The 26,549-nt window shown below is 39.8% G+C and overlaps 1 protein-coding gene across 2 annotated transcripts in view; it reads left to right on the top strand.

Moving 5' to 3' along the window:
- The window catches only part of Rapgef5 (Rap guanine nucleotide exchange factor 5), a 228,356-nt gene that overhangs the window by 101,684 nt on the left and 100,123 nt on the right, over positions 1-26,549 (top strand). For both annotated transcript variants that reach the window (XM_077796732.1, XM_077796731.1), the window contains exons 8-9: positions 14,553-14,626; positions 26,268-26,393. In XM_077796732.1, coding sequence (XP_077652858.1) covers positions 14,553-14,626; positions 26,268-26,393 — 200 coding nt within the window. The remainder of the gene's footprint in view (positions 1-14,552; positions 14,627-26,267; positions 26,394-26,549) is intronic.

Raw genomic sequence — 26,549 nt, 5'->3', positions numbered from 1 at the left:
GGGCCAGGCAAGGTAGAACATCAGGCCTGGGGGTGTGGTGGAAGAGCACTGCTTATTATCTCATGGCAGTCAGCAAGCAGAGAGAGAGGGGAAGAGACCATGGGGAACATGAACACCTCCAGGGAACATCACCAATGATTCACCTCCTCCAGCCATGTACTACCTGCCTGCATTTACCTCCCAGTTAGTCCATTCGGACTAGGATGGACTAATTAGGTTACAGCTCTCATAATCTAATTATTTTATCTCTGGCTATTCCTGCATAAACACAGGAGCTTTTAAGGGACACACGTGTTCAAGCCATAACAACTGTCATTTGTAGCAAATAGATGAATCCAGATAACATTTTGTCCAGCAAAATAAGCCAGCATACAGGAAGGTAAATACTGCACAGTCTCACTTATATGTGTGTGTGTGCAGGACGGGGTGCAGAGTGGGGTAGGGAGGGAAGTCAAAGAAGTAAAGAGCAAACTGGTGATTCCCAGGGGCTTGGGTAAATGGCAGGGTGAGGTGGGGTTTGAAGATGGGGATATGTTGACCAAAGGGTTCACAATTTCATTTAGGAGGAATAAATCTTTGAGGTCTATTGTACAGCATGGTGACCAAGGTTAATATCTATTTCAAATTGCTAAAGGAATAGATATTAAATTATTTCACCATGAAAACATATAATAAATATGTGAGGTGATGGATACATTAACTTGATAATAATCATCCCACCATAGATACCTACAGTTGGCTCTCCATATCTGCAGGGTGTACATCTGTGGATTCAGCCAACCATGGATCAAAAATATTTTTTAAAAGCTTGCAGAAAGTTGCAAAAGGCAAAACTGAAATTTGCCATGCACTGAGCACTATGCTGCATCCAGGTGATTGAAGTGGTGGCGGGTACCCCTGCTGGGAGCCACCTCTCCTCACTAAATCCTCAGTTTCTATAGCACTTGTTTTTTGAGCCTCTTTCACCTTGTATCTCATTTGTGTACTACCTAGTTAGGCCTACAATGGTTGTGTCTATACCAAACAGGTACAGATTCTTTTTTCTTGTTCTTATTCCTTAAATAATAGAGTATAATCATTATTTATAGAGCATTTACATTGCTTTAGGTATTATGAGCAACCTAGAGATGATTTAAAGCATACAGGAGGATGCATGTAGGCTATATGCAAATACTTCACCATTTTATATAAGGGCCTGGAATTCCCTTGTATTTGGTAACACAGGGAGGTCCTGATACCAAGGGATGACTGTATATAATAATAGAAAATCATTCCACAATATATACCTATGTCAAAAATCACATTGTGCCTCATAAATACATAGGAGCTTCTTTCTTTCTTATCCTGAGACAGAAGCACTCAGGAAAAATAAAGTTCCTGACTGTGCTTGCTGCTGATTGACTCTGAGGTTGCTTGCCTTGTGAGAGGGTTGGAGGCCAACTTTGAGACAGTCTCCACCATATCTCAAGCCTGAATTTGTGTGCAGACCAGCACAGCATACCTGTCCTCAGTACTGTACCTGGCCTCATCTCTCAGGCCCAAGCCCAGCCAGGGAAGATGGGCCCTGTGCCTACTGTCCATCTCCACTGTTCTCTCCCCTCCTTCCCACCAACCACTGGAAGAAACCTGGGACAGCTCAAGTTTTCCCAGCCCATTATTTTCTGACCTCTTCCTTCAGGGGGACAAGCCTGGGGCCTGTTCATCACAGTTCCTGACTGTGCTTGCTGCTGATTGACTCTGAGGTTGCTTGCCTTGTGAGAGGGTTGGAGGCCAACTTTGAGACAGTCTCCACCATATCTCAAGCCTGAATTTGTGTGCAGACCAGCACAGCATACCTGTCCTCAGTACTGTACCTGGCCTCATCTCTCAGGCCCAAGCCCAGCCAGGGAAGATGGGCCCTGTGCCTACTGTCCATCTCCACTGTTCTCTCCCCTCCTTCCCACCAACCACTGGAAGAAACCTGGGACAGCTCAAGTTTTCCCAGCCCATTATTTTCTGACCTCTTCCTTCAGGGGGACAAGCCTGGGGCCTGTTCATCACAGGAGAGAAGAATCTGAGACCTGGTAGTTACAGAGTTGGGTCTTGAGGTCCAGAGGCAAGTAGCATTTTTCTCCAGATCTGCCTGTTGTCATGCTGCAAAATTCTACCTTGGGTGTTAACATAGGAATATTAATGACTTTGTCTTTATGTTTCTTATCTTCTCCTCCATCCCAAGGATAGGAAAAAAGTTCCCATTTAATATGAAAGTGCAAAAGAGAAAAGCATAATGCCGTACTTGGTAGTGGAAAGTCACTGCGGGTTGGTGATGGAGCACCTCACACCCATGCTTCATTCCACATCCATCCCCGGGTTGTGGTTATGACCATCCTTCCCCCTTTTTATAAAAAATGAAACTAAAGCTTAGTAGTTGATGGAACATGTTCTAGGTCATATACTAGAAGTAGAATTACTACATGGAAGTAATTCTACATTCCCCCCAAACATATTATGAAAGGAAGTTCCTTTAAATTCTAGCTGGGTCTATTTTGATGAGGGAAATGTCAGGTCTTTTCTGGACTCTTCTTAAGCTGCACCCCTCCTCTTCTGTTTTTATTCAGTGGCCCTTATGGAGTCTTTAATTCTGTTCTCAAAAACAGGGACTCCCCGGCCACCCATGGTGGTTCCTCTGTATGTTTTAGAATTCCATAGTCATATCAACAGGAAGATTTAGCAGTAAAATCATTGACAATTTGGAAATAAACAACAAAAAGAGCCTTATAGGAGTGTCAAAAAGTTGTAATAAATGTGATGATTAACATGTAGATTGTCTTCTGTGAAGCCTTAGCTAATAAGAGTGTTCCATATAGATCTGACCTATTTTGTTTCCTGGCTTATCGTCCCCAAGGCAGAATTTTGAAAAGCTGTCGTACACAAACCCAGAGACTCATGTTCAGCTCTGGTTAGCCACTTGCTGTGACTTAGTGGCTGCCAGAGGTTCATTTTCTTACTCTGGAGATGGAGCCAATGGCACGTGCCTCTGGTGGGGTTAAGTGACATGGCATGAAGCACATAGCCTTCTGATGGCATAACACAGGCTCTGAAGCCATTAGCCAAGACAGATCTTTTCAAATTAATTCCCAAGAGAGATCATATAGAGTGGTGGCGTGTACTCGGATCTTTTTAAATGAATGAGCACCATACAGTGTCTGAGCATCATTGCTGCTCCTGTCTTGTACAGTGTGATCATAGCAGATTGGTCTGAATCTGTCCCGTCATCAGAACACATCCTCAAAAGGCATGTAGAAAAAGCTAGATCATTCTGCCTCTCAAGAAAAATGTCAAAGAAGAATCATACCTAAGCTTACTTTGATTTTTATCCATTGAGGTTTTATTTTGGTTGGCTAATATACAAGCTGTCTTTGTATTACAATAATATTTTTTTTCTGGTACATTGCTTGGTAAGCATAGGAACGGAAACTGGCTACTGGGATCAAGTACTGATTGCTCTTTATTGTCCTGGTCAATGGGGGTCAATGTTTATGCTCAAATTAAAGGACCTGATATGGGATACCTTTGCTCTAGTGACATTATCATTTTTCTGTTGAGTAACTTTTCCATTAACTGGGCTTGTATTGAATTTTATTCAAAAGAAAACACTGTAAAAACCTACTAAGAAATGGGAGAGAAGGAAGTTTGGAGGGTCTTGACTGTGAGACAAAGACACAGAATTGAAATGGAATCCTCTCTGTCTTAGGGCTGGGATAAATCATGCATCAGGGAGGCAGTGGGCAGGCAGCAGCCAGAGCACTTCTCTCTTTTTAGAGCCCTTCCAGTGCAGTGTGTGCAGTGTAGGCGTCGGCTAGGATGCTGGAGCTTTTTAGCTACATCGATTGTGTCTTTTGAGGGTGGTAGATTGCCAGCATCCCTTCATTCAAATGTGAGTGAAAGTAATACATTTCTTTTATGCAGCAAACATTTTTTTAATCTGCTCTATATAAAAGCATGGTTTGTGAGGCTTGGGGAGGAGGGAGTGGGCACTTAAAAAATGAGTAAGTTATTATGGCTCTAATTTTCAAAGGCCTAGTAGGAAATTCAAGTCAGTTCTTGCTCAGACTGTTGGCAGTAAACCACCTGCTTTCTTAGTTTTCAGCCTCCCATTTGCTTAATTAATTTTAGACAATTTAATGTTTTTTTTTTGTTGTTGTTGTTGTTTTTTACACTGTTGGGGATTAAACTCAGGCCTCATGAATGTTGGGAAGTGCTCTACCACTGAGCTACATCCCAGCCCTTTTTATCTTTTGAAACATGAACTCACTAAGTCACCAACACTGGCCCCAAACTTGTGATCCTCCTGCCTCAGCCTTCTGAGTAGCTGGGATTGTAGGCATGAACCACCATGCCCAAAGACAATTTAATCTTTATAGCATATTGGTACAGATAGAGTCAGACCTCGGTACTTAACTTTCTCTTCCACTGACTCCTGTGTAATTCCAGACAAGCTATTTAGCCTCTTTCAGGTTCAGCTTTTCAATCTGTAAAATGAGGATAATTAGTGGTACTTGAAATCAGATTAAGGGGTGGGGGGATCAACTATACACCTGCCCTAAAATATCACTAGGATAACAGATATTATATCATCTCATTTAACTCAGATTTCTATAATAAGAATAATAAAACAGACAAAATGTACATGGAGTCTGCTGGACATTTATAAATGCTCCTTGATGGAGATAAATATATATATATATACACACACACACACACACACACACATATATCTATATATACACATCTATCTGTGAGGAACACTTTCTCAGTGAATATTGAGAATACTTTCTCATTTAAGCACCACTCAAGGCCCACCACGGCAGCCCCACTAACCTGTAGATGGGCTAGCTTTTGGGTGGTGATTAGTGATAATTCTAAAACCAAATCATGCCTGAGGAGTTGCTCAGCCTGGACAGGGTGATTTTTGTTTTTGGGGTTTTTTTTGTTTTGTTTTGGGGGGTGCTAGGGATTGAACTCAGGGGCACTCAATCACTGAGCCACATCCCCAGACCTATTTTGTATTTTATTACAGACAGGGTCTCACTCAGTTGCTTAATGCCTCACTTTTGCTGAGGCTGGCTTTGAACTCACTTTCCTCCTGCCTCAGCTTCCCAAGTTGCTGGGATTACAGTCATGCACCATCGTCCCTGGCTTGGACAGTATACATGTACAAAAAAGATTTTTATACATGTATGTGTAAATGTGTAAGAAAATTTATGAGTGTCATAAAAATTAAGTATTAAAAGTGTCGGAAAATATATTCAATTATAATTTGTCAATTTAAAATTTTAAAAAAATATTTTTATAGTGTTGGAAAATTACCAAATGAGATGATTTTATAAAGGTAAATGCTAAATACCAAGAAATGTCATCCACCTTTTATTATAGAAATTTAGCCTCTCACTAGTCCCACTAAATAAGTGCTGAAATATATTTAATACATATTAACATTAAAAGGTATCAAATTATTAACCTACTTCCAGTGGTCACATACCTTAGTTCAGGAATGCTAGTATCTTTACCACAGGGATATAGGGAAGATTAAATGGGATAATTCACATTAAAAGTTTATCAAGTGCCTGAAACAGTTAGAGCTGTACATATTTATCACTATCATAGTGATATTTCCTTTGCCCATCCCACCTCACTTGCTACTAAATGAACTTCAAGTTCCTTAGCCTAATATTCATTCCTGTGTTAGTCAGCTTTCCATCCATATAATAAATGCCTGACATAATTAACTTATAGAGTAAAAAGATTTACTTGTCTTATATATACTTTGGAGATTTCAGGACATAATTGATTTGCCTATTTCTTTGGGTCTGTGACAAGACTGCACATCATGGCAGAAGTGTGTGGAAGAGTAAAACCACTCACCTCTTACCTGGGAAGTGAAAGAAAAAGAAAGCAAGAGGCCAGGGTCCCACAGTCTCCTTCAAGGTCATGCCCCAATGACCTAAATACCTCCTATTAGGCCCCACCTCCTAAAGGCTTCACCACCTCCCCAATAGTGCTAAGGTGGTGGGGGCTTGGGAGGACCAAGGCTTTACCATATGAATCTTTGGAAGATATTCCAGATACAAACTACAGTAAAGCTCAATTTCTTTTCCAGTTTTGTATTTTATTATCCCCATACTGCACTGTCTCTGTGCCTAAGCTTTTATCCAACTTTCTTCTGCTATTTAACAGTTCACCACCTTGACTGCCTTCCTCCCCTCACCTAATCTGCCTGTCAGAGTCTACCCTTTCTTTGAAGCCGCTTGGATTATCTCAATCCCTTCCTCTCAAGGGGATGTTACATTTTCCCACTTGTATTTATCTTACAATTATTGCTTTCTGAATTGGTCACCTTTACTCAGCATGACTGTGTACTAGAAATTATCCCTAGTGCTGGGAATATGAAAATATTCTCTTCTTTTGAGGAATTCATGATGTAAGATTAGTAGAGTGTTGTTTGTGTTGCTGACTATAAAACACTGAGATAAAAACGTTGGTGTATGGGAAAAGCTCTGTTAGTCCAGGAGAGGGCGCTTCATTTGTCCAGGGCCCCAGACATGGGTAGTGAGGACCTCAGAGGCCTGTTCATGAAGATGGTATTTGGGCTGGGGAACCCCGGGGATGGTGTTACCTGGTGAAAGGGGAGAGGAGGATCTCCCAGGCCAGAAACAAGAAATGTAGGAGATGCATCTGGAGAGAGAGTCCGAGACCTGATGGCCTGGCTTTTGAGGTCAAGGTGAGGGCTTCAGCTTGAATGTTGGTCAGTGTTGAAGAAAGTGGAGCATTGGTGTGAGAGCTTCCAAGCCCACACATCCCTGGGGACGGTGCTATGGAACTGGCCTGGTATTAGGGTTATGTTCTCTAAATGGCAGAGGCCAGGTGGTGGTGGGGTGGTGACATGATCACTCTCCCCCCTTGGAAATGTAACTCAGGCAACTGTATGGAGAATAGATGAAAGTGAGGCTGTGAGAGCAGCAGGTGAGAGCCAATGACATCCTGAGCCGTGACAGTGGCCAAGAAGACGGGCGGAAATGTCGAAAGTGGAGAATTGACAGGATTTAGTACGAGACTGATAGGAAGGCCAGGTGGAGGGAAGCCCATGAAGATGTCTGGGGTTTCCAGGTCCTTCCAGGTTCAGAACGTGGTGGTGATCTAAGGTACATAACAAAGCCCAGGAGGAAGAAGAGGCTGTGGAACAGAGCGAAAGTGGTGCCTGCAACTCCAGGCCCCGACATCATCACTCCAGAGAACTACTCCCTCTTGAGGACAGGGGCTGGGCTGCAGCCTGCATGTAGGTGACAACATCATAGTGCATGAAACAAAAATGTTCCCCGTGTCACTGGAGCTGCAGGCCTGGATCTCAGAGGAGAGGGCAGAGATGCTGACAGTTTGGGGAATAACCCTCATTGCAGTGAGGAATTGCAACCATAGGAGCAGAGAAGATCACCAAGGGAAGTGACAAAGAGAAGAAGAGAGATGGGGACAAACTTGGATTTTTACAAGGGTTCAAGGATGCAGAAAAGAGGGTTTTAAATCAACTGTCTCAGGTTCAGGTGAGAGGCTGCACAGCTTGGGGTTGAGAGAAGATTGTTGGGATAGAGAAGCAGCCGTCACTGCTCAGCATTCAGAGAGGAGCTCCGGGGCTCTGGACAGCTGGGTTGTAACCCCACATGGAGTGAGTGGGTGGTAAATTCCCATTAAATTTCAGTGCTCAAAACAAAACAAAACAAAAATGTAAAAAGTCACACGTACATTATTTTTTTCTTTGTAAAGACCAGAAGAGATTTGAGTGTTGGGAAACATTTGGGTTATTTATTGAAAACGGTGAGTCTGCTTTCTGAGCACTTCTTCCTGCAGGATCGTTTCCCTGCCCTCCCTCTCTCCTGCACAGGATGTGCTCCTTGCTGAATGTGCATGGCATGTTGTTGAGGGGCCTCCAAAAGTAAATATTATGACCAATTCCAGGAGGGTACAAAAAAACAGTTGATTATTTACATAAAGAGGAACTGGGTCCTGCCTCCTGCAGCCTGGAAACACAACAGTGTTTTCTTAACATTTTTATGTCTACAACCCATAGAACACATAAAGATCCTGACCTGGTTTGCATCTCATTCCCACTTGTTTGCATTACTAGTTGTGATGCGTTTTCAATCTTACCTATATTCTCTCTCTTTTCTTTTGCATCCCATTCTGTTTCATTAAAAATGAAATGAGATCTTGGTCAAAAGCTGGGTGTAGTGGCAGGCACATGCCTTTAAACCCAGCTACTTTGGAGGCTGAGGATCAAAAGTTGCAGGGCAACCTGGACAACTTCGTGAGAACCTGTCTCAAAGTAAAATAACAAGGGCTGGGGGTATAACTCAATGGTAGAGCACTTGTCTAGCATGCACAGGGCCCAGGATTCAATCCCCAGTACTGAAAAAAAAAAAAAAAGAGAAAAAGTCCTAGTCGGGATTAGTTTGACCAGTACTGTTCTGCTCCATCCTTGACTGCGGCAGAGATGAACAGCTACAGATACATACATTTACATATGAAGACTAGGAATGAGAACTTCACCTTACTAGTCTCAGTGTCCTGATCTATAAAATGGACATGCTTTTAGCTGCCCAAGGCTGAATGTCAGATGAGACCCTTTATGAAAGGGATTTCTCTTTGAAAAAAAAATGCTGCCCAGGTGAAAGATTATATTATTGCCCAAACTTAATTTCTTGGCAAAGAATCTACCAAATTATTTTTCTTTATTATATTTGTTGATTTCTCACATAGAGACTTAAAATACTAAATTTCCGTCTGTAGGAAAATTTTTCATTTGTTTGGAAGAAAAAAAATTGTTTAATTCTTAAAGAAGGGTCCCAACCATAGTGCCTTACATTTGTTGAGTATTTAATGTGGCTCTTAATCTTTGCAAAATTAATCAAAAATTACCTAAGCATTGCTTTGAAAGGACATCAGCTCTCTTTTTCCAAGTAATATTATTAGTACCATTACTAGGAGAGTTTTGTTTTTTTTTTTTTAGCACCTGTCTTAGTAAGTTAGGGATGGGGGTGGGGAGAAAACCTTTTGCTCCCAAATCAACAAGAAAACGACATCAAGGCAAGCCTGGAGATCCTTAGGGACTATCAACTGTCACTCATCTTGAATCCCTTTTGGCTAATTTACAAATAGATACATTTAAACTAGATATTCTTATGTGAATTAGTGCTAATTAATTCACATATTTTCTTATTCTCATGTGGGCTCTAATGTTCACTATTCAGAGTACATGCTCTGGATCTTAAACTTGTGTTTTTGTTGTGGTAAGTTATTTTCAAAGGCCGCTTCTTGCTTTAGATTCTGAGTGTGGAGAGATAAGGGGATGGTTTGTGTTGGCAGAGAGCAAGGCTCCCAGCCTCCCTGGGCCCAGAAGCTGTCATTCCTTGTGTACGTGTTCTGCTAGGAGAAACTGTCCCAGAGTCAATATTTGCATAGGAAAATTTGCCCAACCTACCTTTATTTGATCAGATAAAAGAAAAACTAAACTCAAATCTGACAGCTTCTGCTTCCTCCTTATACCACACAGTACCTTACTACTAGGAGGTATGAAGAGGGAAATTGTCTCCTAATTTATTCTCTGACATTAACATTAATCTGCCTATTAAAGGTTCAGCAGAGTGAGCATTCCTTTTTAGATGGCTCCAGCCACGCATTTCATGCATGTGACTTCATGGGGTGATCATAAATCCTTGGAAGTCCAGGATAAACAAGTTTTTGTTCCCAAGTGGTATATATAAGCCAGTGGCTAAAATGCATTCTTTGAATTATGATTTTTCAGTATTTCCAAGAAAATAATGTTATTTATATGTTAGAATATTGTCATTTCTTCACCTCAGAGTATTGAGGTTCAGAGTCCAGCAGAAAGTCTCTCCAGTATGCAAACTAGAGTCCCATGACCAGCCTCAGTTTCCCCTCTCTGTTAATTTAAGTGTAATGCCTGACAATAGATTTTGAAGTCTGCAAAGTTGCAACAATAAATGTAACATTTGAGAGCTGGGGATATACTTCTGTGGTAGAGAGCTTGCCTAGCAGGCAGGAGGCCCAAGGTTCAGTCCCAAGTAACACAAATGGGTGAATGAAAGAACAAAGCAAGCATTATGTTGCCAACAAGATTAAAAAAAAAAAAAAAGAACTGAGTTTTTACCCTATGTTTGGTTGTATGTTTGTATAATCCTCCTGTAATTCTATTTCTTTTCTTTTGAGGGAGTACTGGGGATTGAACTCAGGGGCACTTGACCACTGAGCCACATCTCCAGTCCTATTTTGTATTTTGTTTAGAGACAGAGTCTCACTGAGTTGCTTAGTGCCTCACTTTTGCTGAGGCTTGCTTTGAACTCATATTCCTCCTGCCTAAGTCTCCCAAGCCACTGGAATTACAGATGTGTACCACCACACCTGGCTGTAATTTTAATGTTTTAAATGATGAGAATGAACAACTTGACAGGTATTATCAATAACTGTAATTCTATTTCACATATTAAGAATTATGCCTAAATATCAACAACACGTAATATTAACCCTCAGTCCTAAAATTGTTATGCATTGTCCTGAATGTTTAATGTCCTAGGTTAGTAAGATAAGAAAAAGAAATGTTTACACCCCAGTACCTTGTCGTTTTAAAACAAAACAAGACAAAAATGAATTTAGGGCCTGGGGCTGTTAGCTTTATGGTAGAGAGCTTGCCTTGCACATGTAAGGCAAGTTTGATCCTCAGCATCACATAAAAATAAATATATTGTGTCTATCTACAACTAAAATACACACACACACACACATCATTATCATTAAGAGAGTTCAATATTTATTTAAAGTACTTTTAACTTTCATGTGAAGTATATATACAATGAATTGCCAAATTGTTAGGTATACACAGAGCTTTGACACATTAACCTCATATTCCTTTCTGATAAGCTAGATAAACCTCTCCCAATGTCCTGCTATACCCTTGAAGGGCACCATAAATATTGTGTGTGAGAACAGTGCTTGACAAACGTACCATTCATGTGGTTCCCAGGATTTGGGGCTACTCAGAAGACAAGGCTTGTGATTCAAATTTTCTATCTGATGGTTCTCTCTGTAACTTCTGCACAAAATCCAATATTGGCTTCAGAGATCAGCATCTAACCAGTTAAGGAAGTAATCTGTTTCATTTTTGTACAACTCAAGAGTATTCAAATGCCCTTGTTAATACAGAACTTTGCATAACACTATTCATCTTTTTCTCCTATTGCAGATAGCTCTTCTCAGTTGTAAAGAGTCCTTCCTCAGCTGTGTGGGGTGGTCCACACCTGTAATCCCAGCAGTTCAGGAGGCTGAGGCAAGAGGATCACAAGTCCCAGAACTCTTGGCAATTTAGTGAGAACATGTTACATAGTGGTTCTGCCTTTGTAGTGGTTCTGCCTTTAACTGCTCATCCACAAAGGGACTGATCTGTATTAAGATCTGTTCCAAAGATGTTTTTAGGTTTCTTTTCCACGTTGGTTGTGTGAGTCTGAGGTCCCTGGAGAGCCTTGCTGAGAGGGAATACCATTTTGGGAACATCTTCCAGTTCTTGCTGAACAGCAGCACAAAATTTTCAGAGGTCTCAGTCCATCGGTGGCCAATCCATTCCTCTGGGCTCATGATGAGGCTGAAGAGCATGGTGGAAGGGTATGGCGGAGGGAGCAATTCATTACATGGCACCAGAATGGAGAGGCTGAGGCAGAAAGAGTCTAAAAAATATATTTTTAAAATAAATTTAGTAGGCTAAAATACTCCAGAATTTAATTTTCTTCATTATTCATCAAAACTAAAGCTTTAAAGAGCAAAAATTCAAATAAAGCACAAATGAAATACCCAAGTATGACTGCTCCTCATGTGATGTGATCCGGCTTGGTGTATCACTAACTTACCCTCCGGGATAGTACTTCTCATTTCAGTTGATTAAATGGAATTCCTCACTTCTGCAGCCCTCTGCCATTTTAAGTGGAGTTTAGGGTGTTATTCTAGATTTTGTTTTTCCTTTGAATTCTCACCTCTAAAGTTTTTCCAAGAAAACATGAGTGTTTTTCTTTATTCAAAGTTTCCTCCTAACTGGGTAACAGTAGCTACAGGGGGCCCCTTTGAACAAGTATGAATGGCACATATATATTTTTTTCTTAAAAGAGGAGAAAAGTCTCTGCCCCCTTCCACTGTCTTTGCCTACCTATAGATGCTCAGCTTTCAGGACTTAACTTGGTGGTCTGTGAAGTTAACAGAATTTTTCTTCTTTCCTTCTTCTTTCATAAATAGCTTAGAAAAAAAGTAGCTTATTATGTAAGTAGGTGTTGTCAAGTAGTGTGCCATTGTGGTCACTCGGGGATGAATTGTTGGTCCCAGTCAGGGCTTGCTGAGTAGTGCTGTATTCACAGCACTGTAGGGGGCTCCATGCTGAGTGCTGCACCCCAGGCATGAAAGGCATACAAAAGCAAAAGGCGCATGAAATGATATTCTAAAAAATACAGAGCAGAGAGCAAATATTTAAAAGTACACAAAATAATGCAAAGCGAATCCATAAGTACAGCAGGTTACTCCCCGTTAGCCAGGTTGCTATGTTTTTGATGGAGAAGGCAGAAAGGGTAAATGTCATGGTGGATACAAGGAATAACTTATCCTGCTTTGCAGGGATCACTGAACCCTGCCTCTCCCTCTTCTCCTCTGTTCAGTTCACAGGCAAGTTGTGTCCATTTTGTGTAAAAAAAAAAAAAAAAAAAAAAAAAAAAAAGAAAGAAAAGAAAGAAAAAAGAAATACAACTCAAGTCATGCAGTTTCTCCTGCTCATTGTCACTCTCTGGTCTAAGCCCTTGTCCTTTCCAGACAGTATGGTAGCAACAGCTGCCTAACTGGTCTCCCTGCTTCCACTTGATTTTGTTCTCAGTGAAGAAGCCAAAAAGAGGATTGGAGCACATATATCAAATCACACAATTTCTCATGTAAAATTCTTTAAAGGTTCTCCATGTTCTTAAGATCAAATCTAAATTTATTGTGAACTCTACTGTGTTCAGGATTGTCTCATGTCACTGTCCCCTGCCATAGCTTCATTCACCTCAACCTTCAGGTTTGGGCCCCAGTACCACTTTTTTTTTTTTTAATTTTTTTTTAGTTTGTAGGTGGACACAATACCCTTACTTTACTTTTATGTGATACTCAGGATCAAACCCTCTGCCTCATGGGTGCTAGGCGAGCGCTCGCTCCACCACTAAGCCGCAACCCCAGCCCACCAGGACCACTTTTTTAGAGAAGCACTGCCCATGACCCTCTCTATACAGTGACCTCTGCTAGTTGGTCTTCTGCCATCCTCCCCCACTCACTCACTTAATCTCTCTCTCTTTTTCTTTCTTTCTTTCTTTTTCTTTCCTGCGGATTGAAACCAAGTTTGCTTTACTACTGAGCTGTATCCCTAGCCTTTTTAAATTTTATTTTGAGCCAGGGTCTCATTAAGTTGCCCAGGCTATCCTTGAACTTATAGTCTTCCTGCTTGAGCCTCCTGAATTGCTGAGATTATTTATAGGTGTGTGCCACTGCACCCAGCTCCTATTTGTTCTTTTAAGGCCCTTATTGTGACTTTTAATTTCATCTTATTTTTTCTTTAATTACCAGTTATAGTACTAGTTGTTATTGACTGTTTCCCCAGATAATATTTATGCTTCATGGAGCTAGTCATCACTCTTTGATTTGAGTTGCATAGAACACTTTTTTTTTGTTGTTGTTGTTGTTGCTGAATGTTAGTGTGAAGATAGAGATTCAGAGGAAGCTAGAGTCTTGGGGGAAGGCTTTCAGTGATGAGCAGAAGTTCACTTAGTAAAATAAATAATACATAGGCCAACACCTGGCATTTGTTTTTATATTTTTTGAGACTGATTATTTTAGCAGTTGTGCCCAAGCTGGACTGAATAAGGAAGAAGCTGAAATCAAGGGCTTAGCGTAGGAGGTTATTGCAACAGTGAGGGAAGGGAGATAAGGACTTGGACAGAGACATGCCAGGGAACAGAGAGGTGGATTCAGGACTCCACAGTTTAGAATTTTGTGGTAGCAATGCACCAAGCAACCAAGATATAAAATACTGTGTTTCTTTTATTATATGACATTTACACAGCCTTCCAGAAAACCTCATTCATAAAAGGGGGAAAAAAAATGATTCCTCTCAATAGAAACCTTTATCCGTATCCCAGATTCCCTTTGGTGAAGCGCAACACTGCTATGATGTCAGGTTGGATTTAGGTGAAGAATTGAGATTAAATTTTCCTGCTCCCATGGATTTAATAGATGGATAATGTACATGAGAAATGTCCGGTGATATATTTAACTGTTCATCCAAATATCAAGAAATGGTAAACAAAGAAATAGTGCTGCAATTTAAATTTTATAAATCCACCTTCTATCATTTTTCCTGCCATATTGCTGCCTGAAAGAAAATTACGTGAAGCATTTTTCTTATGGTGCTACATTTGTTTTCTCTTGTTCTTTTTTTCTTTAAGCAGTTGAACAGGATGAGGAGGACAGTGACAAGCGTGTGACTGTGACAGAAGCTGAAGGGGCTCTGGATCCTCAGGTACCGTCAGTTCTGCAGCAGCTCCTTGCTGTGCCTTCCTCTGTTCAGGGTGGTGAGGGGAACAGGTGTTTGCAGATGATACAGATTTTACCTTTTGTGTTCTGTAAATAGTCATTTGGTGGGAATAAAGTATTTAGTTTTGGTATAAAGGTATTTCACAAGAAAGACCCTGAACTGCCAACCCTATTTACAGGACTTCCCACAAGGTTTCACTGTCTGCAGTTTCAGTTATTCATTATGTATCCAAAAAATACTAAATGGAAATGTCCAGAAATAAGCAATTCATAATGATATTTTGTTTTTCATTTTTGCAGTGCAGGGCTGGGGCTCAAACCCAGGGCCTCATGCATGCTAGGCAAATACTCTTCCACTTAGCTACATCTCCAGCCCAACTACAAATTTTAAATTGTGTTCCACTCTGAGTAGCAAGATAAAATCTGGAGCTGTCTGGCTCTGTCCTCTCAAGGATCTGAATCATACCTTTGTCCACTGTATCCAAGCTGAATATACTACCTACTTGTTAGTTACTTAGTAACTATCTCAGCTATCAGGTCGACTGTCAAGGTCCTGCAAGACTTGTGTTTATGTACCCTTACGCAAAATAGCCTAACACCATGTCACAGTATCTGTGTCATTTACCTCACTTCACCTCATCACATAGGCACTGTGCCATCTCATATCATCACAAGAAAAAGGATGAACACAGTAAATAAGATATTTTGATAAAGATCACATTCATATCATTTTTATAGTATATTGTTAATATTTGTGGTATCATTAGTTACTGTTGTTAACCTCTTACTGTGACTGTTGTTAATCTCTCTACTGTGATTAATATATCAAATTTAAAGTTTGTAAAATGTAACAGAAAAAAATTATCATAGTTATGTATACATCTATGACTAGAAAAAGATTTAGTATATATAGGGTTCAGTAGTAGCTGTGGTTTCAGGCATCTACTGGGGGTTCTTGGAATGTACATTCTATCTTGGGACAAGGGGAACTACTGCATAATTTGATTCATGAGGGGAAAACGGAGGGAAAGAGAGAGAAATCCCACTTTCCAGAGAAAGCAGAGAACCTGAAGGAGAGGCCACCCTTAGGACAGACCTTCTCTTGAAGAAGGCAGAGGTGAATGGGCCAACTGATGGCACCAACAGCTGCAGCTGTCCAGACAAGTGAGCAAGGTGCCTTACCTGCCAGAGATGCTGTATTAGCCGTGGTCACTAAGCCATGGCATGGGTGTGCTTTTGGTAGCAATTTAGCCTCCAGATACCATTATGACATTAAAACGTAGGACACCCTATGGCTGTCAAAAACTATATAAAAAATGGAACAGTTGAAGATTCATAGCCTGGTTGACCTACTGCCTTCACCTTGAAGTTTCTAAATCTGCTGATCCAGTTAGAATAGTCACACTAATTTTTTTTCAGTCAAGATTACATATGTTGTAACATTTTAATAAATTCGCCTGTTGTGCTCTTATAATGTTAAAGATGTTGCCTTCTATGAGTTTCTATTGGTATTACACAAGCAAGCCTGTCCAGGGATCCCCAACTTAGTGTATTTACTACTTTCTTAGAGATTTTATAAATTATTAATTTATTGGTGGGCTGCTTATAAGTTAATTAAGTTATTTATTTATTCATTTATTTATTTATTTGCAGTGCTTGGCAGGGAACTCAGGGCCTCCCTCATGTATGCCAACACTGTACCTCTGAGCTACATCCTCAGCCCAGATGTTTCTAAATTTAAACTGCTCTTGCTGTTTATTTCTTTTGAACTTATTCAATGGGCAAAAGTCAATTTGAATTTCATTTTATTTCTCAAAAGGACACACAAATCCTGCTCTTTGAGATTTTGTGATTTTATTAAACAACAGTAACATAACCACATATCTACAGGACATAGAGAAGAATGAAACCAGTGAATCAGTAATTAGATGAGGAATAGATTCTGTTTAGGTGCAGAGTCAAGGTCACTGGAAAGCATAATTATGAGTGGTATAGGTCAAGGCTGTATAGGAAGGAAGGCCACTGTCACCTGCTCTGTTCTATCAAGTTTCATCTGAGGCCATCTGGAACTACCAGTTTGATTGGTTTGATTCTGTAGGCCCACCTATCTAGCTTCTTTGGATAGAATCAGTAACTCAGGTCATAGGAGATGAGCTGAAAGAAAATTTTCAGAGTTTTTGCCCTCAGATTCCTGGGCAGAATTAGAAATAAATGTGTAAGCTCATGGGTGTGTACATATGTGTATAATTGACATGACTTATTTATTTGATGTTTCATGTATACACATATAGTTGATTGAACAAACACCTGTATGCCAGACTCCAGGCATACAGGTATTCTTCACTCCTGGGTATTTTAAACAATTTAAGTGAACATTAGTTTCTCATTCATTCTTTGTGGTACTTTATTAAGTATTATTACTGTGGGGGAAATGCCCCCGCTTTGGGCACGTAAAGGATTAAGGTGGTCACTAACCCAGAGAGACTGGGCCTTGTCATACACAGGTTTCCTACCTGCCAAAGAACTCTATTCTCTCCTCATTTGTTGCCTCCTCTCTTCCTTCACTCACTAAAAATGTTTTTGTTTGTTTGTTTATGCCTAAGAAACTCCCTGTTTCAACACTGTCTGACACTGTCAGATCCAAGAGAGCATTTAGACTTGGGTTTGCTCCAAATGGCTGGCAAGTCTCTTACTGTCTCTAAATCTGAGTTCCCGGTGAGTAGCACTACCACATTTTTGTTGCTGTGGTGTCCCCACTTTGCTGGGCACTATCTAGCATGAATGGTTTTCATCTCTGTAAAATAGAGATATAAGGTTGTTGTGAGGTTGAAATGAAGTCATATAAGAAGATCTGGAGGCCATCATGCTAAGTGAAATAAGCCAATCCCCCAAACCCAAAGGTCCAGTGTTCTTTCTGATATGTGGATGCTAGTACACAGTAAGGGGAATGAGGAAAATAGAAGTTCATTGGATTAGACAAAGGGGAATGAAGGGAAGGGATAGGAAAGATGGTAGAATGAACCAGATATAACTTTCCTGTGTTCACATATGAATACACGACCAGTGTAACTTCATATCAGTTCTTGTGGTTACAAGAATGGGATCCTAATTAGAATACGTTATTCTCCATGTTCTCATGTATATCTAAAAGAGAACCAATGAAAAAATAAAGGCAAAATTTTAAACAGTGTCTACAAGAACTGGGGATGTAGCTCAGCAGTAGAGCCCCTGCCTGGCATTTGAGAGGCCCTTGGTTTAGCCTGTAGCACTGAAAAAAATAAATAAAAATTAACAAAAATGCAAACAGAATCAAAACCCCTGTAGTCTTGGCACATAAAAGAATTTCAGTCAGTGTCAGGCAGCACAGTGTGAGGTGTCGGAGCCCTGCCTCTGGGACCAGTCTGCCTGGGTTCTTTTCCTGGTTCTGCCATCGTAGCCTTGGACAATGCAGCTCTCCCTGTGCCCCTTCTTTCTTTTCGGTGATCACATCAATATTAACAGTTAGCACTTCAGACATGCTGGTCACTCTTCTAAGGTCTTTGTTTTTGTCCAGGTGCTTAAACCTCACAACACACCGTAGGAGGTAGATAGTGTGATTAGCATCATTTTATAGATGAGCAAGACAGGTTGGTTCCAGCATGCCTGCTTTTAATCACGGTTCAAACTGCTTTTCCAACTTCTGTAAAATGAGAGTAATTGATGGTTTGTTTTGAAAATTAAATGACTACATGTGAAGCAATTAGTACAATGCCTGGTACATAGTAAGCACTCAAAGATTTTAACCTCTGTCAGTTATTATCAGTATCAACATGATCATCTGTCTCATTGTTTTTATTTAAAAATTTAAGTGGCTGGGATGCAGTATTACTCTCCATCTGTCTTATAAATGAAACATTCTAGCCACTTTATTCTTTACTACAAGAGTAAAGGACTCGAGATCTTTGTCAAAATGTTTCTATATTTTCCCATTTTCTAATGAGATCTTTAATGAGTAATTTGTAATTGGTCAAACTTTGGAAATTGTTGCTTTGAGTCCGTTGGATATTGACCACAAGATTTGATAATTATTTTCATTTTCTCCTATCCCCCATTTGAATCAAGCATTTCCCTATTCCGTGATTAAAACTGTAAATTATACAACTTAATTGCTAAATATTTTAAATTTCATCAGTAGCCAAAGTGCACTTTAGAAGAAAAAAATCCTAAAGACAGCTCTTATTTGGACTGTCATACAAAACACATAATGGTTTTATATCCTTCATGTTGTAATCCATTAGTTTGCTTATCCCCTTTGTTTACGTTTTAATTATTTTTCAGTTTTGCTGCTCTGCTTGCAATTCTGAGCTGTAATTTCTCTCAGGCTGAAACAAGATAAAATATTAGTGGCCTCCCTACTCTAGTATAAAAGCTCAAGGAATCAGGTGTATGAAATGGATGAGCCCCTTACTTCATCAGCTATGTAAATTTATCATATTGTATTATGACTTTAACCAGAAGGGAATATTCTGTAAGTATAAAGATTAAGAGAGGACCTGAGGGAAGCAATTATAAATTCCTTGTGACTGGTTTCGCTGCCTCCTGAGCTCTCAGTAGGCTCTAGCAGGATGAAGTTTTGCACCAGGGCATAGGATGGCTCTGTCCAAGCAGGCTGTGGATCAATTCCATTCAGGGGCCCGGAAGAAGGAACCTGCACTTTCATCGCCTCACCAGGACAGTGAGGGGCTCGGAATCACGGAGTGATTTCTAAGGCCTCCTGATGCCCCAGCCTGGGGTTGAGGTCTGCTGCTGTGATGCCAGGGGTTTAGAAAAGCTGCCTTGACTGTCACTCTTTCTGTTCTGATGCAGTCACTGTGGGCACCTTGTAGTTCTTCCTCAATGATCAAATGGAGTATTTTCCCATCCCATCTATGGAGAGCTTTTTTGTAGTTTTCTCTTTTTTTTTCCCCCCCCCGAAAGAAGTTTGACAAAATAAGTTTTTGCCTCTCAAAAAAATTTTAATTTTTAATTAATGCCCTGTCTTCTGAATTTTCCTGAGAAGAATACTTAATATTTTCTGTTTTGGAAATAGGTGCATACAGTTGAGTAATATAACATATCATCCCAACTCATCAGAGTTTTGTTTTGTTGTTTATATTTTCTGTTTAGAATAAAAAAATTCAGTGAATTTCTTTAAAGTTTAACTTTTAATGGAATATATTATGTACTAATCAGTAAGAATGTATTTGGATAGCCTTAGATTATATTGAGCAGTATTTGTTCTATTTTTGCAAACAATGCTTTCGTGAAAGTTTGACTATTACTTCCTGGTTTTGCTTTGCTGATAGCAATTGATAGCAATTTACTTTTATCTTTAATTTAACTTTTTACTTTTATTCTTTTCTTGGTATTGAGGATTGAACCCAGGGGCACTATCACTGAACCACATTTCCAGATCTTTTTTTTTGTTTGTTTGTTTTTTTTGTTTTGAGACAGGATCTCACTAAGTTGTGTAGGGCCTCACTAAGTAACAGAGGCCTGCCTTGAACTTGTGATCCTCCTGCTCAGCCTCCAGAGTTGCTGGGATTATCGGTGGGCGCCCCCATGTCCAGCATTGATAGCAATTTTTGCATGATATTTTGGCAAGGTATTTTAGAAAAAAAGGTGATTTTTAAAGTTAAGATGATGCAGAGAATATTTTCAGACTTGGCACTATACTATTTTACCTTGTTTTACAGAAGGACTGCTTGCTTATAAACCCATGTGCCATTTCATAAGGGAATTCTGTCCAAGTTTCATATCTTTCCACTGAGGGGGATTGACACAACAATTTTATGATTCCTTTTATAAAGGAAACAGACTTTTCATTAACATTACATTTCTCAAACTTTGAAAATCATATGAACAGCTTTAATTATACAAAGTTTTTAATTACAAAGTCTTAAACTTTAATTACAAAGTTTCCTCCTTTTTTTTTTTTTTTTTTTTTCAAAACAGACCTGGAAATAAGGCTCTTAAATAATGCTTCTGACAGTTACACATTAATCTTTTATTTTTTTTTCTGCCTTAGCAGTGTTAGGTAAACTGTATATAATTAATTTCACATAGATATATTAAATAGACCAAAAATGTGAAAGTAGATCAAGGGATATTAGTTATCTTGTTTCTACTGCCATAACAAAGCTCCAAAATTTATTAACAAATTCATGGATTTCTTGAATTAAATCACTAAATTATGGAGCTGTGAAAGGGACCCCAGAGAAAATTTGGCTTAGCGTGATTCTTAAAAAGCACTATCTTATAAACCATCTAGGATATACAGGCATAATTCTGGTCTTAAAGTTCCCCAGGGGATGAAGCAGCATTCATAACCCTCCTTGAAAGATATTTTGGTAGTTGTCTTGCAAGGAGTGATATAAAATTGTCTCATGAAAATGTATCTAGAAATTATGTGGGAATCAGAGAATCAAGGCAGCAGTATTACTTCTTCAATTAGAAGATAATGGAGTAGTAAAAAAAAAAAAAAAAGTAGTGAACAAAGAGAGACTCAAACAACCAAAACAGGCAAGGAAATCTCATCTCAAAGTGCCCACGGGACAGGAAAAAAAAAAATCAAGACACTGGGCTGGGCTGGGGTTCTTTATAGCTCAGCGTTAGAGTGCTCGCCTAGCACATTCGAGGCCCTGGGTTCAATCCTCAGCTCCACATAAAAAGAAATAAATAACATAAAGGCATTGTTTCCAACTAGACCAAATAAATAAATAAATAGAAGATAATGGAGTAAATATACAGTAATTCGGTTAATCTGAAACTCACTTTTAAAAGTAATAACTTTTTGTGTTTAAAATACATATTTGCATCTGGGAATATAGCCTTATGGTGGAGTGCTTGCCCAGCACGTGGGAGGTCCTGGGTTCTTTCCTTATGCAAGATAGATAGATAGATAGATAGATAGATAGATAGATGTATTTTTATTTTTTTTATATTTGATTGGTGCACCCAAATATCTGGTTCTAATAAAAATGTTTCCTCCTGAAAGAAGAGCCTGTTTTCAGGATGCTAATCATGACATGAAGACTGGTTAGAGTTCCTTTCAAACTTGCCTTCTCACACGAAAACAGCCAAGGCCTCTTCTTAGTCCCAGCATTTCCTTGCTAACGCCGTTATCAGTTGTTTAAAAAAACTGTGTAGAGGAACTACAACCAGAGGAAAGACTATTTCCGAATTAGAATTTCCGAATTAGAATCTGTGGGAACTCATTCTTGTGGTTGTGGAGCCTGTGCTGATGAGAGAAGGCTGGTGGTCCCCTGTGTCCCTCCATGCTCTCACCTGGGTGCCAGCTCTGCCTGGGCCTTGTCCTCTATCACATGGGGGTGGGGGCCACATCCGGGAGCAGAGAGGAGGTGGTGCACTAGCCCACACTGCAGAATAAACCACAGAGGAGGACCTGAGGTGGAGGCTCGTTAGCACCCTCTCTCCTGTCTTGGGACAGAATCTGAAAGTCTGTGAGGATGACATGGCAGGAGACTCAGTTTGAGACTCAGGTATAAATGAATTTCTAGGTCACAGAAATATATTCCTTTAAGTGATATAATGTTTAAAAAAATGTTACTTGCAAGGAGAAATACCCCAAATAGTTCCCGTGCCGTCCTACTTTAAAAGAACACTTGGCCCCCTGGCCCTCTTGTCACCCTCCCTGGGATTGAGTAGAAGAGCATCTTCGTGATGCTCCGTGTATGTAGCATCATCTCTGGTTATGAGATCCATTAAAATCCTGACAAACAGAAATATCCCCTTATTAGGAAGGCTAGGGTGAATAAAGGATTTAAAAGTAAAAACCGAGCGGGCCCTTAATAATACTTGACTGACTGGTGGCAGGGGACAGGGCGGTGCTGGGGATAGAACCCAGGCCATGCGTGCTCTGTCTACCACTGGTCTACACTGCCAGCCCAGCAATCTCACTCTCCTTCTCCATTCCACTTCCCTCTTATCTTAGGTCAGGAGTTGATAAACCACAACCTGTTGCCTGTTTTTGTTAAGTATTTTTGGAACATAGCCATGATCATTCGTTTACATATTTTTATTTTTAAATGTTTGTATATGTATTGCTAGAGATTGAACCCAGGAACTCTCTACCACTTCACTATATCCCTAGCGATTTTATTTTTAGTTTTAGTTTTAGTTTTGAGACACTTAAATGCCAAGGCTGACCTAGAACTTCCAATCCTCCTGCATCAGCCTCCTGGGTCACCGGGATTATGGGCAATCACCGCCTTACTTATTGTTTCTTGCAGTTCTTGGGCTCCTGCTGTAGAACTGAGTCACTATGGCAGAGAGCCCATGGCACACAAAGCCTAGAGCATTGACTCTCTGGCCCCTTACAGAGGAGGTTTGCCAGCACTTGCAACTCCAATGGCTGTCACATGCCTTCTTTTCCATTACTTCTAACATCTTCTCCCCCGCGTCCCCTGCCCCCCATCCTTGCTCTCAGCTAGTAACTTGATGTCTTGATTTTCTGGGAAATAGAAGCCTTCAGAAAAGAATTTCCCCAAGGTCCCTATATACTTGCCCCTCTACTTCCCCTTCTCTCCTGTTCCAGTAGATGAAATATTTATATTTCTGTCTTTTGAGGGTAGATCTTTATCTTTCCTGCTCAAGAACATGACTCGTGAAAATGCACTATCCTCCTCCTGCATCATCAGATTTCCCTCTCCACCCAGTGAGTTCTGATACAAATATGAAATCACCAAATCAAATATGATCAGGATGCTGGAATGCCCCTCATTTCAATGCCAATGAGCAAGCAAGCAGAACTCCCTTCAACCTGGCTTTCCAGCCAGGGACCCTTTCTTTCCTGACATAATTAAACACCTACTAATGAAGCTTGTCTCTACCTCCAAATAAAATGACTTTTTTCAAGGTCACTGATTATTTCTGTCAAATTTAACATCAATTATTTTGAACATCGTCTTTAATTCTTGAGCAGCATTTGGGGAGAGGACTTTGCTCCCTCTGCTCTGAAACATCTCCACTGCTCTCCAGATCTTCCTCAGGGGCTGCTCTTCCTTAGTCTCCTTTCTGATCACTTGTCATCTTCCCAGTGTCTGAACATTTGACTCAGCTCCTGGATTTACAACCTTCTAACCTTACAACCAAAGTAGAACCATCTATACTTTGATGTCTCCAGATTCCAATTTATACCTGGATCCCTTCCCTGAGCCTCCAGCAACCCCACTGGGATGTCTAATAGGTATCTTCCTTCCCAGACCTCCCCCCAGTTTTTTCCAGTCTCAGTAAAAGACAACTTCATCCTTCCAGATTGCTCAGGCCTGATGTTTTCAATGCACAAAAATATCAAAATCTGCTGGCCCTACCTTGGAAATATATTCAGATTCTAACAAATTCTTATCATGCCCCCCACTGCCACAAGTTCCAAGCTGTCTCTTATGTGAAAACCCATCTCCTTAATGATTTAGGTCTTCTAGATTCCTCCTACCCTATCCAGAACACATAATGACCCTCCAAAGTATAAATCAGATTAATGCCAGTCCTCTGTTCAAAGCATTCCATTATATGTTAATCAGAGAAAGAATCCAAACTTTTTATATAGGCTGTAAGGAAACTAGGTGATCTGGTCCTACACCTCTGTGACCAGTCTCGCCAGTCTGCCCCTTACCAACCCTGTTCTGCTGCACCTATTCTTTGTTGGTCCTTGAAAGTGTGAAGCACAGCCAGGCCTCAGGGTCTTTGCACGGCTGTTCCTCAGCTGAGAACATGATTCCTCTGGGTGTCCACATGACCTCTTTCTCACTTCCTTTAGGTTTCCACTCAAAGTTGTATTCCTAGAGAATCCTTCCCTGATCTATCTAACTAATATATATTGAATAATTCTCTGTCCTGTTACTCTGCTTTATTTTCTGTCCTGTCACATATTACCACCTGCTATTTCTATTTATATGTTACATAAACTTTTATTGAATATAAGTTCCATGATGTGAGAGACCTTGGGATTTTTTTGTTGCTGACTTCTGTAGTCTCAGTGAGTTGCTGCTCAAATAAAGTCTTTTGAGTGAATGAATGACAAAATAAAATAACTTAAAGAACTAGAGGCATATATCTTGAGAATATTAAAAGTTATAGTAAATATTTATATTTACATATTAGAAAGATGGTCATTTTGGAAAAGGAATGGGCCTAATGACAATGACTTTAAAAGACAAAACTAGTACTCATGGGTTGTCATTAAATAGTTTCAGAATTTTGCCTAGAATAATATGAGACATTCCAAATATTTGGCTCTCCAACAGTGCGAAGTCTGTCTTAAGATAGACTGAGATCCTTGTCCAATGAAACTTAGAAAAAGAACCAGAAAACCAGCTGTGAAGGATGTTGTAAAAATACCTGTCTGATTTGGGTAGAGGAATTCTACTTGTAGTCCTCTGGGAATCTGTGATTTGGGCCACTTCAAGGATTTTCTTTCTTTCTTTCTGAATTGGAGAAACAACTAGATAAAGTTGGTGTCATTGCTTTTAATGGATGGTTTCTATTTTTGTGATACCCACTCAACAGCATAGGTGGCTTCAGCACAAACCATGAAGACCATGTAGCTTTGTATCAGTTTTGAGCCCCTTCCCCATATTTGGTCATGTTGCTAAGTACCACATTCAAATCCTGCATGCTGTGTTGTGTAAAAGAAATTCTATAGTTTTTACTACTTCTGCCAAGTATAAAATTCAGATGTCTTTATTAGATCACGCCTTAGTATATCAGCATGAACCATTTTGGAAAGAATTTGAACAGAAACATTTTATAAATTGTGTGTTAGAATGGATGCATATGTATATGTATACATACATATGACATATATTTATATATAGTATATGTATACATATTCATTATATGTATTCATGTGTGTGTGTGTATTTTCAATTCCAAAGTTCTATAGTCACCTCTTTTCTCATTATTATTCCTTAGGTATTTGGACCTAATAAAAATTTTGATACTTAATGGACCACTTCCAAACCCTGATGAATAAAAATTTAAGCTTTGTTTTTTCAAGTTCTTATTTTAAATAAAAATTTCCACTATTTTCATGCAACATCGGGAGTATTTCACTCATATTGCATAGTAATTTTCCAGTTGTGACCAAAAAAAAAAAAATCATCTTGTAAGCCTCTTTTTAAGTGTGTATTTATCTATGGAATGATCTAGTGAAGCTAAAGAATTGAGAAGTTGTAGGCTGTTATTTTTAGGACTCTGTATCACTTCACCCTTTTTGCCAGAGTGGTTCCTGGCTAACTTTCCCATGAATTTTTAACCTCTTGCTAGGCTTTGCTTATGTAACAGGAAACAGGCTGTCAGGGACAGACAAATAGCAGCATATCAGGCGCACACGTAGTAGCAAATGATTTAGTTTGCCCTTCGCTCTCTTAAAGTACACTGATACATGATCTCAACTTCAAGTCTTTTGGCATGAGAGCTCTAGATTAAAATAATATCAGTTTTAGAAAGGCAGAGGAATATTTTACCAAGATCATGACTGAATCCAGGTCACAGAAAAAATGAGCCTATTATAAGGTGAATTTCGCAGTGGTGCCATGTCCTGGGATTGTGGATTTAAGTATATCTTCGCTTTTTCTCCAACTCTTAAGGCCGGGGTGATGTGCAAGCTTCAGGAGAGAGATGATATCGCACGCATTGAACTGGTCCAGAAGCTGGCAAGAGAAAACTGTCAGTTTTTGCAGACAGACAAAAAAGAACCGGAGAAGTCTGAACACGTAAGCCCTTTTCATCTTGGGGATGCAGGTTTGAAGGGGTAGAGAATGTTTCTGCCTGGTTATATGTTTGAAGAAAAGAATAGCTTATTTTAAATTTTTTTAGGTTTGGGGTTTTCTTTCTTTCCCCAAAGCATCCTCCTTAGCAAAAATGTCAGA

Source organism: Urocitellus parryii, chromosome 3 (assembly GCF_045843805.1).
Source record: "Urocitellus parryii isolate mUroPar1 chromosome 3, mUroPar1.hap1, whole genome shotgun sequence".
Taxonomy (NCBI): Eukaryota; Metazoa; Chordata; class Mammalia; order Rodentia; family Sciuridae; genus Urocitellus; species Urocitellus parryii.
The sequence above is the reverse complement of the archived record's forward strand: the minus strand, read 5'-3'. Positions and strand labels throughout refer to the sequence as shown.